The sequence below is a fragment of the Brachionichthys hirsutus genome, chromosome 6 (genome assembly GCF_040956055.1).
Source record: "Brachionichthys hirsutus isolate HB-005 chromosome 6, CSIRO-AGI_Bhir_v1, whole genome shotgun sequence".
NCBI classification, from domain to species: Eukaryota; Metazoa; Chordata; class Actinopteri; order Lophiiformes; family Brachionichthyidae; genus Brachionichthys; species Brachionichthys hirsutus.
The window spans coordinates 8,673,084-8,687,200 of NC_090902.1; the positions used below are offsets into that span (position 1 = coordinate 8,673,084).

General features: G+C 44.4%; 1 protein-coding gene across 1 annotated transcript in view; it reads right to left on the reverse strand.

Moving 5' to 3' along the window:
- The window catches only part of LOC137895294 (A disintegrin and metalloproteinase with thrombospondin motifs 2-like), an 85,583-nt gene extending 72,214 nt beyond the window's left edge, over positions 1–13,369 (reverse strand). Inside the window, exons 1-2 of the mRNA XM_068740775.1 lie at positions 13,282–13,369; positions 11,378–11,787 (exon numbers count right to left, since the gene is read on the reverse strand). Coding sequence (XP_068596876.1) covers positions 11,378–11,787; positions 13,282–13,369 — 498 coding nt within the window. The remainder of the gene's footprint in view (positions 1–11,377; positions 11,788–13,281) is intronic.
- Positions 13,370–14,117: the final 748 nt, after the last annotated feature.

Genomic DNA, 14,117 nt, shown 5'->3' on the forward strand with positions numbered 1-14,117 from the left:
CCTGCTCCTGAAGACACTGAAGGATATGCTTCAGAAACAGCTGCCTCAAAAAGATGGCAGCAATGTCCAACAGCATTTAAGTTGGCATAATAGCAAAGAGAGACACACCACAAATAATTATTAGACTATATTACTGGGTGAAAATCCAAAGACGTTTCATTTGCAAAGAAATTCTGACACTTTCATTTCAACTTGTCCATTTACCCATCATGTATAAATATTGTACAACATTTACAGTGAGTTTTCAATCAGTGAAAAGCCTCAAGCAGCAAGTTTGTAAAAGTATTATGATGTACTTCGCTGACCATATCGCAAGTATTAGCATTTATAGTTTTATACATTTTGTTTTTGTCTGCTCCTCCTCTCTGTCTATCACTTCCCTATCCATCTCCTTGTTTTTGACTCTCTCTCTCTCCTTCCTTCCTTCTTCCTTCCTCGCTAACCCAGCCGGTCCAGACAGATGGCTGTCCACTATGAGCCTTAGGTTCTGTCCAAGGTTTCTGCCTGTTAAAGGCAAGTTTTCCCTTGCCTCCGTTGCCAGAGTGCTCGCTCTTGTGGGTCAAGTTGGGTTCTGTCTTTCCCTGCTAATCCTGTAAAGCGCCTTGAGATGACTTTCTGTTGTGATCTGGCGCTATAGAAATAAAATTGAATTGAATTGACTCTCAGTGTACAACAGTCTAACCTCGCTCAAACTCACAGTCCTCAAGAAGCTATCATGGAACAAAATGAGAGCATCGAGGGTCCGCTGTGAGTCTTTGTTCTAAACGCTACTGAACACTACTCTACATCAGATGTCATATATCCACCAAAGCACAAAAAGAAGTTGTTATGTTTTCAATTCCACCCCATCCTTTAGCTACTTCCACTGAAGAATGAATCTCCATCAATGTTCATCTTAGCCCTGCAGAGCTTGAAAACAGCGATAAACTGGGCTCGCTTGTCATATATGAGTAGGTAGAGTAGTCAGTGTAAGGCAGCAACAGCTTGTGGCTCAGCTGGGGCTATGACCTCTATGCACTACAGTGAGAGAGCGGGAGTAAGATGTGGAGAGGGCAAAAGAAAGATAAAGATGGATGAACAGAGGAGGAGAGATATGCAAATCATGGGGCACGGGGCACTTGGTTCCCAAGCATCAACCTAATCTGAACATTTTTCTCCACTGCCATCAGGCGCAAACTGACGCACACCACACATAGCTGTTTACCGCCTGATTTAACACTTTCAGAGGTGTTAAAAAGTGTTTATACACTTGTAGACTGGTTCATTTGATCCAGATTGTGAACTAATTAGACATTGTGGCACTTTAATTGTGGTCCAGTTTATCTTCAAATCGTTTTTTTTTTTTTTTACAAGCAACCAAAGAGGAGTAAATATGAAGTTGATAATGTCACTGATTGGACACTTTTGGCAACAGCGATCTTGCATTGTCAGTGGGAAAATCATTTCACAATTAAATAAGTCAGTATGAGTAGTATTAGTACCATTTTGACAGGATGCTGTGACATATTATTTATAGATAAACCAAAATAAAGTGAGTCCACTTATGAATTAAATCAGAATTTAGGATTGAGTAAATTCCATTCTATCACTGTTGCAAAGATTCCAAACTTCCACGAGCAAATCCTCCTCAAGACTCCGAAGTGGCTCAACAACGCAAACGTCTCTGCTCATAACCAGCTGTAATTGCTTTGTTGCCTTCTCCTGTAGTTTGACATACTTTAATTTCCAACTACACCGATATGGCGAGACGCCAGCAGAAGTGACAAATCTATAGTAACAGTATTACAAGTAAGTCGATGTGAGTAATGCAGAATGCCACGAAACACTCGGATCCCATGGCAGTCTGCAGCTGATCGGGTTGAATCATACTATGACACTATGAAACACTTACTTTGGATGCTCAAAGACAGGTGATTCTGCAGGTGAATAAACAAGTTTGATTCAAATATGTCTTTATTTTCTGTCTCCTTTGATCCTTAAATGCAGCGTTTATAAATCACCTAGTTTTGGAAACCTAAATTCAATACAATCGATGCCTAATTCCTTCTGTCAAACAATCAACTCTAGCTCAGTCACTGATTGAAAACCCACTGGTATGCTGGACCTTACTATCGTTAGTCTGTGTGTATTGGCGTGTGAACATTGGGAAGGGTCCTTTCAACTCTGACAACTGGCCCTGGGGCTCACATCATCACTTTGGGAGGGCATTCAGTTCCTTTATCCCCAAAGTAACACAACCATATAAATAAATATTGTTGGTGTTGGGAAGAAATTGGATAAAAGGAGAATGTACTTGGCCTTATACAGTGTTTAGACAGCGGGGCCATTGTGAGTGAACCTAAACGGAGCAATTCCTTCAAATAGAGCCTCAGTCTCAGTGTGGAAATAAGCCAACACACACACACACACAGCACAACTACAGAAGGACAGGATACCCTGGTCTCGAAAGAAAGGAGGAGCAACTATCATCGAATGCAATGAGCAGGATGTGTTTAATAGTTCATGCCTTGTTTCATCCTATATATCTTATGTGGGCTAAACCGCCATGCATCCAGACAGAGGAACAGAAAGGACATAGTTGGTCTCGGGATGCTGTTTTTTGTTTTTTTTTGTCCCAATCAGTGAGGGAAAAACAAGAGACAGTGTAGGAAAGAGACAGAGGTAGGTGGCGGCTTCATGCTGTCACACGGCAGCAGAAAGGACGGAGGAGAGGGTCCTGTCACAACGCATCAGAGTCAGAGTCGCTGCAGAAGGGTAGAAAGGAGGGGAAGAGCATAGCACAAGGCAAAAAAAAAAGAAGAACATCTCCTTGGTTGGGACTATCCCTTTGTCTTTCCTTTCCAGTGTGTCTTGTGTGAATTATATCCTCATCAACTCTGCCTCTAACGCAGCAGCCTTCCTACATGCCGCCTTGCTTTGGCCACAATTAGTACTTCATGGGCGGAGGTGTAGACTGCAGACTACGGCGGTAGTCGTGGTGGTGGCAGAGTCTTTTGTGTGTCGGAGTGTGTGGAAGTGGCGCGATGGAACAGAGAAGGAGAAAGAGGATTAGACATGTGGAGATAGAGCACAACCTGGCAGCGAGTCACTTCTCCCTGGTGTGTTGGTGCCAGTGGGCGTGATAGAAGGCGGTCAAGGATTAGAATGTAAGAAAGAAATCATTCGACTTTCTGCTCCAATTGACAGTCAATCACACTGTGAAAGGAGATGTGTGTGTGTGTGTGTGTGTTACGTGAACAGTTATAAGGATGAGCAGTATCTCATCCTCCTCATGTTTTACAATATGGATCATGTAATATTGCCATTACTAAATATTACCTATCAAATTTAAAGTACTTGAATGTGTCTACAACACGGAGGTAGCTGTCTACGTATGTAGCTGTTGGGGAGTAACAACGTATTTTCACATTCTCATAAAACTGAAGGTACACCATGAAAGACAGTAATCCATTACCAACTCCTGCAACACAAAGAGGGTCAAAGCGAAGCATGACACAAGCCCTCATCGACTCCCACCATCTGATGAGGCGACGACCCAGTGCATTAACCTTATTTTGATAGAAATGCCCCCACAAAAATGGAAAAGACTTCATTTGAGAGTGCATTTTCAACAAGGATCAGTACAAAGAAAGATTTGCTTCCAAACTCAGCAATGGATTTGATACCTTACTAAGATAAAGGGTGCAGGACCAATTTCTTTTTTTTAATCAATTGCACCTACTGTTATTGGCTACATATGTATATGCATATACATACACATACATACTGTATATACATATATATATGTACATACTTTGTTTTTTCCTTAGGACATTTCCACCCGGCGTGCTCGAGTTTTCTTTTGGCTGTGATTTTGTGTTTTCTGATTGGACGTTCCATCCCTCATCAGGACCCTTTTTTGGACTAAAGACATATAACTGACACTCTGTCTCCATCTCCGCATTCTGAGGTTCATCTATTCTGCAAGTTCCCCTCGTGACCTAACAGTTGATCCCCCAAGACAAAGCAGGCAAGTGTTCAACACAGATAAATATCGGAAATATCACCAGAGTATTTACAATGTCACCAATAATCAGCTCTAAAATTGTCTACCTATATGTCGCATGTTGTTTATTTTTAAAATGCATTGGAAACATATTTCAACTTAATTAAGCTAATATTAATCTCAACATAATAGTGGCTTCATTAGTATATTTGATTGATTAATATTAGTATTGTATAGATTATCAAACTTGCCATATTGCCTCAGCTTCACCCTGACTGTTGATGGGGGAGTATTCGTCCAGCCTTGAAGCCCAACTGCACAGTAACTGAATCTCACACAGAGCTATAACAAGGTCATCTGAAAGTCTCCGATACATCTTGGTAAACAGATTATATAATTGTAAGGCAGTTTCTTCAGCTTTCCTTGTACACAGCTGGCAGACGATCAGTCAAAGTGATCAAAGTGCTCGATGTGTCTCTTTGTTTCTGCTGCTTCAGTCCAGCCCCCACACAGTCTGTTATTAGAATGCAATAAATTATTATACAATATATTACATATGTTAGAACACTAATTATTCCCAAGGTCTGCATGAACTGGCAAAAGCCCCCGAACACAATAAACTGGGGGGGGGGGGCATAAAGTAATTAATCCTCTATTGCTGGAAACGAAAAGCGAGAGCCTTAGTAAGATGAGGTCAGATTCTTGCTACAAACGCAGAGCAAAAAACATTTCAACCACGGTCATTGTACACAGGCAGACAGACAGACAGACAGACAGACACACAGGACGGCTCTGTTGCATGAAGACAAAAATAGAAAAGAAGAAAAAAACCAAGACAACTGAACATGGAACTAATTAGATCAGGATAGCACAAAATGCATGCATGTTTTTAGAATGTAAGGGGTTTGGTTCTTCACTCTGGCTTAAAATATCCATGATCAGTCTGAGTGACCTTAGCTGACAGGAAGAGGAAATAATAAGGAGAAGCCATGCTAATGAAGGAGAGCCACTCCCCATTCTCTGCCGCCATTCCTACTGACTGGCCATTAAGATTCCATCACACTCTCCCTCCCACCTCTTTGTGTTAGTGATGATTCTTTCTCCACCTACCCTCACTCACTCTATGCTTTCTCGCACTCTCTCTCTCTTCATTTTCTTTGTGAGAATTATTCGAGGACAACTTTATGTGAACAAACACACCTGTGTAGCAGCTGGAAATAAAAACAGCGTAGCCACAGAGGACGAGAGCCTGGTTGGCGTAGCAGGGCGATCAGAGGGGGCTGTTAAGATGCTGCAACATTGGTGGGGTGGGGGGGGGGTCCTGTCATTCCACAGAGGCTGCTGGGGCCTATTAGCCGTAAAAATGCTGATGTGGCGGGAATCGATCAGTTTCCTGTGGCCTGAGGGACTGAATGATTGACTGTCTGGCAGGCACGAAGAAATAGTCAGTAATAAGACATGATAAATTGTATGTTTATTTTTAGTTATTCTATTTCTTTTGACTCTTCAGTTGTTGTTGTTAACGTTTCATATTTTACTGGCCTCACTCTGAACTCTGATTCAAGACATGATTTACTCAAATTGTCTTCTTTTGGCTTTCTCTTTTTTGGCTTTTTTTGGACCATCTGCTGATACATAATAATCATGGCATGCATGTTCGCATCAAAGTCTTGAATGAAAGTGAATTAATATGCTTAACATTATTCACGATGGAGGTAGAGTCATTTGCATCACGTGCAGCTGCAACTGGTCCAGTCGTTCAGATGTATCATGCCAGCAACGTGGATGGCTGAGAAGGTCATTCGGGATCATGTTTTATTCCTGCTGCATCATCTGGACCGGAATATCCCAACAACATCACACAATAGGGAAAGCCCACATTCAAACTGCTGCAGCATTCAGATCGCTGGAGCCAGTTTTAGTATCAGTGTAAACTGCCGGAGCTGTGACATCACAGAGGTGTTTCCCTATAATTATTGGGGTTCCGCTGCTTTAGTTTGTTGGACGATTCCTGTTATTTCAACCACTCAAACAAGCCATTTGCTCTGAGCAAGCACTCTGTGAATGACAGCGAGCGAGAGGGAAGAGAGTCAAGGGGGCTGGTTAAGTGCACTGAGTGAGCGGCAGTAATCACAGCTCTGGTAAAAGCTCTCCTTTGCTCTGTATAATGTTCCTCAAAATGGGCCTGCTCTCCGTCTGCCTCTCTCCCTCCGTTTCTCTCTCTATCGGATAATAGCTCTAGATTGAGTAATTGTGTGTTTGAGTGGAGCTCCACTGCAGGGTGGAACCTGCAATCACATGCCGAGAAGATGTTTCTCTCTCTCTCTCTCTCTCTTCATTCATACCAAGGCTCAGCCGCCTGGTCTTTCTGCATCCAGCGGGCGGCTCCTGCAGGCGTTCCATCAACCATCACCCCTGCGCTCACCCTCGCTGCAGTTGGTCAGGGTCCGGGTCAATAGCAGTGGTGCGCCAGTCTGTAATTAATGTCGTCGTTTCAATTTGAGCTGATTACATTTGAGAGCTGCTTATCGCGTGACCCGAGGTGGAGTAACATACTGTCGGGGCCCAGCGAGCTGCCACGCCTGACCGAGCTTTACTGTCTCGCTGGCTGGATGGATGGATGGATGGATGAGTTGGCTCAGCCTAGGGCTGCCTGCTCTATTGACTCCTAATGCGGCGGTAATGACTGAGTGTATTCCATGAGCATGGCTGGCGCAAGTGTCTGTGTCGCTGGCATTTATTCTAGTTCTGGGGCAATTACTGTGATTGGCCTGCCCCTCTGTCAACACATTCTCACACGATTAAGCCCATTGGCGACACAGATTTGTGTCTGTTTAGTGCAAGTGCAACCGCTTGAAGTCAGAAAAAGAGACAGCATTAACTTGTTAATCATTTTATACACATCCTTCTATCTATCTATCCATCTTCTACAGCTGCTCATCCTCTTTGCCGGTCAAGGTTCTGCTGGAGCCAATCACAGCTGGCTACGGGCGAAAGACAAACAACCATTCATGCTATACAGGCAATTTGGCGTGGCCAATTCACCTAAGTTGCATGTTTTTGGACCCTCACCTACCTCATCAAAACCTGGACGCAGAGCTGCTGCCAAAAACAGACTAAGACGGTTCTCTAAAGGAACACTGTCTCTCGCTGCTTTCTCTTTTTTTCTTTTTTTAACCAGCGGTCTCAATCTGTGGGTGTCGGGGAGCAAAAATCTGTCTGTCACTTCCTTTTTCTTTTTCTGTCATTTCCCGACTCTTTTAACACCATCATTAGGAGAGATCTCCTGCTTCGTGCTACTGCTGCTGGCCAAGAAAAGTGAGATGTGGAGGAAATAAGAGAAATGTGTGCACAGGATTTTTTTGTTTTGTTTTGTCATGCTTGCAAGGTAAAGACGGTAAAACTTTTTTACTTTACACTGCTGTGTCTCTGAGCACCTCACCATAGTCGAGGTGTGTTCACGTGTTACGGAGATGGACTGCGTGATTCTCTCACACACACAGCGTCTATATGAGAAGATGTTAAATCTGCATCAGGGGATGTGCTAAGATGTTTTGTTGTGTCATATCCAGATGTGCAGCCACATAGATTTTAGGGGCAAAGCCCAGAGATGACGGGTGACACATGCACAATATCTGTTGCAAACTTTGCGACATGCAGATAACTTCATTAACAGATAACAATCATTATTAATAGATGACTTCTACCATGACTTTGACATTGGAATCCTGATTGAAGATGATACTGAAGACACTGCGTGACTTGAATGGTATTTGCTCCTTTCTGTTAAATCATGCTTTGACTTTTTTAGGAAAAAAAAAAAAAATGCTTTACTCGATGTCCTTCTCATTTTAGCCTGTTTTATTTTATGAGCTTTTACTGGGTCACATTGGTGCCTGCTGAGCATTCAAAGTTAAGAATTGGTCTCCTGTAATACGAATCACTCGACAGAATCTCTTTCTGTCTGTGCTTTTGGATGCTTAAAGGATTAAAATGCTTCACCTTGTTCGATCATGGGTAGGTGTACGAGGATCTTAATGCCTGCATGTTAACAGAACATAAACAGCAGTACAGAATTTTATTGAAACTTACAAGAGCGAGAGAAAAGCTTAAAAAGACAAGCGGCACTAAATGACAAGGTGGAAACAAATACATTTCCAAACAGGGAAGGAAGGCATGTCTTACTGAGTGTGACAGCCCCCCCCCCCCCACACACACACACGCACACACAACTCAGCTAATTATTGTTATTGCTGAAGTTTTTTGTGATTTAAAAAAAAAGTTAAATGCAACTAGGTCTCCTCTAGGATGAGGGAATGCTGGAACTCTGCCGTCCTTCAGCATTCCACATAAGATCCAACAGGACACACACACATGAATGCACCTGACCTCGCACACCCACATGTGCACAAACTCAATCCAGCACATCCAAAGACGTGTCTGCATGTCTGTCTGCACAAATACTCTGTCAGGCACGTCTCAAAACCACACTGTCTAGGTTTCATCTGTTGTCATGGATCCTGGAGTATTACGTAAATACAATTATTTCATATTTGAATTCAGCAGGCGTTTCTTTCCATAACCTTGATACTGAAAAGCTGTTTACAGTTCAATTACCGGTAATGGTTGGATTTAAAAACAAACAACAAAAAAAACTATTTTATAATAAATACAGATCAAAAATCACTCACTTTTTGCAGATAAGCCAATAAGTAAGCCTTTTTTTTTTCAACAGACGGTGTTCTGATGTGTCAATAAAATCACAAGTGTTATTGTGATTTTACTGTTACTGCTCTACTCAAGTCCTAAAAAAAATTCAAGTTCCAAATTAAAATTAACACAATGTCAATGTTTCTTAAGACTTCCATTTCTCTGAGATGTCATTCCTTTTCCTTCTTCTTAAGTGATGAGTCTACGAAGGCGCACAGAAGCCGTATCCATCCACAACCACAAACACATGTTTCTACAAACACATTGGAAAACCGTACAATGGAAACCTTTTAATCTTTCGCTTGATTCATATAGTTTCCCGCTCACACACACACACACAGGAACAGCCTCCACAGCCTTCGTTTTACACTGGACCAATCTGGGACAAAAAGCACATGTACACTGGGCATAAAAACACACTGCCCATTTTCCAGTTCTCATACTGTACAATATGTTGCCTCCTCTCAACCATCCAAATAACCGACCAGCTGATCACAGCTTCTGTTCACAGAAATCCAATTCCCTCCAACAGGTCATATGTCCATTCAGAGACATGTTCTACCTAAATCTTTACCCTTTGCCTCATTTCATTTCTCTCTTCTGCACTAATTGATGATCAGATTCTGTGCTGTAATTTTTTGGTTTTGCTCATGGATAGAGGCCGTGGATCACAAGCCAGCAAGAGGTTTCTGGCTGTGAATGGGCGTTGCAAGGCAAAGGCTCTAACCGGGTCTGTGAAACACCGAGGAAGTGGACACAGCAGGGAAGCAGCAAGGCAGGGCCGGCCTACGAGGCTCTGCATGCCTTGACAAAGCCGATTCAAGCAGAGTGTGACAGAGCCTGGCTGAATTTCTTGACATGCTTGTGGAGGTTGTAAGAAGTGATTAATAATGACAAGAGATGTTCTGGGGCTTGGATAACCAAATTAAATGTAAGTGGACATCGCTAATGTGATTATTAAAACGGATGTTTGCTTACTTTTAGAATAAGGAGAGCCAATAACAGCGCTTACATCAATCGCATTTTTGGAACAAATTTGATTTAGATCCAACGTGTCCCGACAAGGGGCCTGGAACTGGCAGAGTAATGACATTTTATGCATTATACAAACATCTGGGCCAGCAAAAAAAACACAAACATTTCACAAGACCGCATGGTGAAAATAGCCTTCATTACATAATGATGGCGGGCAAACTCACAACCCTTTTCTGAGCAAAGATGCTTTAGTGGACATGCCAGGTCTGCACCATCCTGGCTCCTTGGCTGCTCTCTCATCTGTTTGCTCAGTCCCCCCCGTGTCCTCAACCCCACACAGACCCAGTTGCTGCCACTCAGCTCCAGTGGCGATTGGCTGAATAATGAACACGGTTCCTCATGAAGGGAACTCCTCCCCTCCAATCTCATCATTCATCGTAAAACATCCTTCACCTTTTCCAATCGTAGCTATAAGCTTTTTCCTCTGCTTTTCTTCCACTTGTCCCTTCGATGTCTTCCTCAGCAGCGGTCTCCATCTTTCTGCATCCTCTCATCTCAGCAGTTCTTCTGCACATTCTTCACACTCTCCATGTCTTACTTTTCTCACTTGCCATTGACAGCCATTCACCAGCTGTTTGCCATCTCCTTTCTTGTTCCTCTATTTGTCATCTGCTCTATTAAAAGCATCTACAATTCAGGCTGTTTAAGCAACTGCTGTGCAACTAAAACATGTCACGGGTGGCAGTTTCAATTCAAATGCTGCTGATGTGTCAGCTGCTTGTCCGACGCGTCTGTATTAATGCATTATGTTAATTAGTTATATAATTATGCAGATCATTCTAAAGGCATTATTCTGAGGTTACACTGACAGAAGTTGTCTGGGAAACATCTGCATTGCTCAAGCACTTCAGCTTGAGTTAACTACAGGGAGCAGAGGACACAGGGATTAAGCTTTACTCAGATATTTTTCATAGGTGAGCGAAATCCTGCTTTTTTTCAGAAATTTTACCTACAAGTTTGTGTGTCTGCAGGAGCGTAACTTTGTGCCCCTGCCCAATTACAGCCTCCTCACTCATCATATCATCGTACAAGCCTTATAACGCCTCAGAATATACGTATCCCAGTGTGAATTCTTGCCATCATTTATTTTCTGATGCTCAAATGCATCTTCTCATCTGTGCTCTCAATAAACAGGAATAAACACTCTTTGCTCTTATAGGGACGGCTGTCCGCTGCTGTGTGAATCAAAAAGAACACACGCATCTGAAACAAGATGAGAACGTCTGTATACACATCACGAGGTGTTATTGGTGGGAGATTTTAACCTGGAACATTTGCAAGTGGTTAATAGTTTTACTTGCAGTTTCTGACTGTCTGCAAATTGCAGATTGCCGGTTTGTAGCTCACGCCTTGTCTCATGACGGGCCTTAGAGGACATCAGGAAGAACAGCAGTGTAGATCTTTACTTTGACCTCATGACCTCCTCTGAGCCACAGGGGGCGGGGCGGGGGGGAAGCACAAAAATGCTCTTACTTTTATCTTAATATCTGCCTTTTAACACAAACCCCTTACAGAAATCAGGCACGCATCGTCAGGCCCTTCGTGTCATTCTGCACTCACACACACATTGACAGCGAGTGCAGCGAACCCCGCAGCAGTCAGAAAGATAACAGCAGAGCACAATCAGCACGCGTCATATACACTTACCAGGCCGTCACAGTTGCTGATGGCCACAGTGGCTCCTGGTGTGTCTGTGATGTCACCCACATACAAGCATTCATCATGCACTGGCTCAGAGTGCCAAATGCTGTCGCTGTCGTCATGCCACTCAATCTTGGCTCCGGGGGCGACCAGCCTTGCATTGTGGTGCAAGCGCAGGTGGAATTCCCGGCCGAAGATGGTGACATTGTAGTAAAGACTTTCCCAAGAGGCCACGGGCCCTGCTTTTGGTTCTTCCCACTCATCATCGCCTACTCCTACATCTCTCCTCCGGCGCCTACGGGGCTGCCCTCCTGCCATGTGCCCAGCTGAAACTGTGTGCGACAGGAAGCGGCCCTCTGCATCCACACTGATCGGCCTCACCAGTCCATACTCCCCCAGGACATCCTGCAGGGAATCTGGGGAACAAGGATACAGTAGCGCCGTTCAAGAGGGGGATTATTGGGTGAGGGGAGAAGACAATGCGGATGTAGCAAATGAGAAAGTGAAATTTGTGAGTCAGAATGAGAAAGCATATGTATTAGAGATCGAGGAGAGTGAAGACATGTCATGTGAACGGTATGAGAGACAGACCACAGAAGAAACGGGGAGTCACAGGAAGAGGGTGAATAATACGGAAAAAATAAATGGGAAGATAAATAAGGAGTTGGGAAAATGTTAGGCATGCCTCAGAATTCCTCAGTTCTTATTCTGCCTCATTAATTAATAAACAAAATAAATACATGCAGTAACCTATTACACGTACACGCACACACACACACGCGCGCGCACACACACACGGCCCCACCCATGAACCCGGGGGCGACCCCAGAGCGCGTTCGGAAACGGCAGCCTCAGCAGTGCGCGCTGCGCTGCTGACACCTTCCGCGTCCTTCCACCATAAACAGGAAAACCAGCACAAGATCAAGGTGATAATTCCGGATTTCTCACTCTTTTTTTTTTTTTGTTACGCTCCAGAAAAAATATCTCTATCACCGCGACGAAAACGGACATAAATATAAATAAGTCATTTAGTCTTAATAAAGAAAAATATATTTTTCGAAGGAAATCGTTATCACAAAGCGCTTCTCATGAACGTGAATTGGAATGAATTTTGAAATCATTTATTCTACTATCGCCGTTCATCGTCATTATCTTGGCTATCCGTACTATGTGGAAGACGCACGCGTTGCATTGAGACACAGTTTTTATTATCTCTGTTGTTCAACATGTAATATTGACAAGACATGATGAACAGATAACCTGCGAGATGCTCCCTGCGCCGGAGACACTCACGCACACACTGAGCCAAGGCCACAAAGGTCTCTCGATGCCATCGTCAGATCCCCTGGTATTATTATTATTATTATTATTATTATTATTCAGAACGTTTGCTGGTTACACACTCTTAATATTTCCCAGCCCCCATGTTAAGGGAATGATTTGATAATAGCGTGATCAATAAACTGACATCCGACTCCGGCGTCCTGTGACCGATCAATAGATACGACAGCGGCCGAAACCGATTATGTTAGAATCGGACTACTTTCCGACAGTAGCCCGGTGCAGCCGATGCCCCGTTACACCCTCAGGTAACAATCTTCTGCACGGAGAAGAAAACAAATCACTCTGCTCGCTCCGCTGAGGGAACTCGGGGAGACACCTGCACGCACACACACACACGCGCCGCAGCAGGACACGCACGCAGAAGTTGCAAATGCGTCCTATGATGTTGTTTGCAAAGCTGCAAAAAGCATGCCAATAATTAAAGCACAAGCAAAGGGGGGGGGGGGGGGGGGGGGGGGGCTGTGCTGAGCAGTGAGTGCGTAAAAGTCCCCTCGCAGCGCATCTGATCTGAGATCAGCAGATTCGTGGAGCAACATCAACACTGGCCACGTTGGACTGTTACGTACCGACGCTACTGGCGATGTAAAGGCCGCTGGTGTGCAGCAGAAAGGCCGGCAAAATAATCAGGACAGGAAATCCAGGCGAGAGACCCATGGCAGCTCCGAACTGCGCAGGTGAGAGAGCGGGACTCCGGGCTCCAGTGTGGGGAAGTTCCACGCCTGGCGCGACCAGCCACGCCACGACAGCAACAGCACAGCAGCCCGCAACTAGACTGCCAAGCGCGCCGGCAGAGACGGAGCGCGTCTCTCTCTCTCTCTCTCTCTCTCTCCCTCTCCCAACTCCCCTCGCTCTCTGTGCCCCCCCCCCCCCCCCCCTTTGGTTTAGTGATGTGACAACTCTAAACAAGCACGAGCGCGCGCGCTCACACGCACCCCCCCCGTGTGAGAGGATTGCAGCCGGGCCGTTCTGCGGACCGACCGGTCTGAGATGCGCTGGAATTAACGCGCACGCTTTTTTGACACACCTTCAGATTTTGGCGCACCCGAAAGTGATTTTTGAAACTTGCACCCCGTTTTTGGTATCCAAAACTCCGATTTAAACTATCCCATCCGTGGATCCGTGGAGCGACGCACGCCTTTGAATAAACTTTGAATCCGTCCATCAGTCGTCCCGGGTTGGATTGAGCAGCAGCGCCCCTTGTGGCCGACCGTCGGAAGCGCGCTCAGTTTTGCAGGACTCTGGGGTCCAATTTAGATACATAAGAATAAAGAGGAGTCTCACTTGCCCTGACTTGCAGCGCGCTCATTTCTCACATCATTTACGAGCCTTGACCCGCAAAGTCTTTAATAATTGTAAGAGCTGATGAGCAGGTAAATCTAGCATGACACAATTCAGTTATACT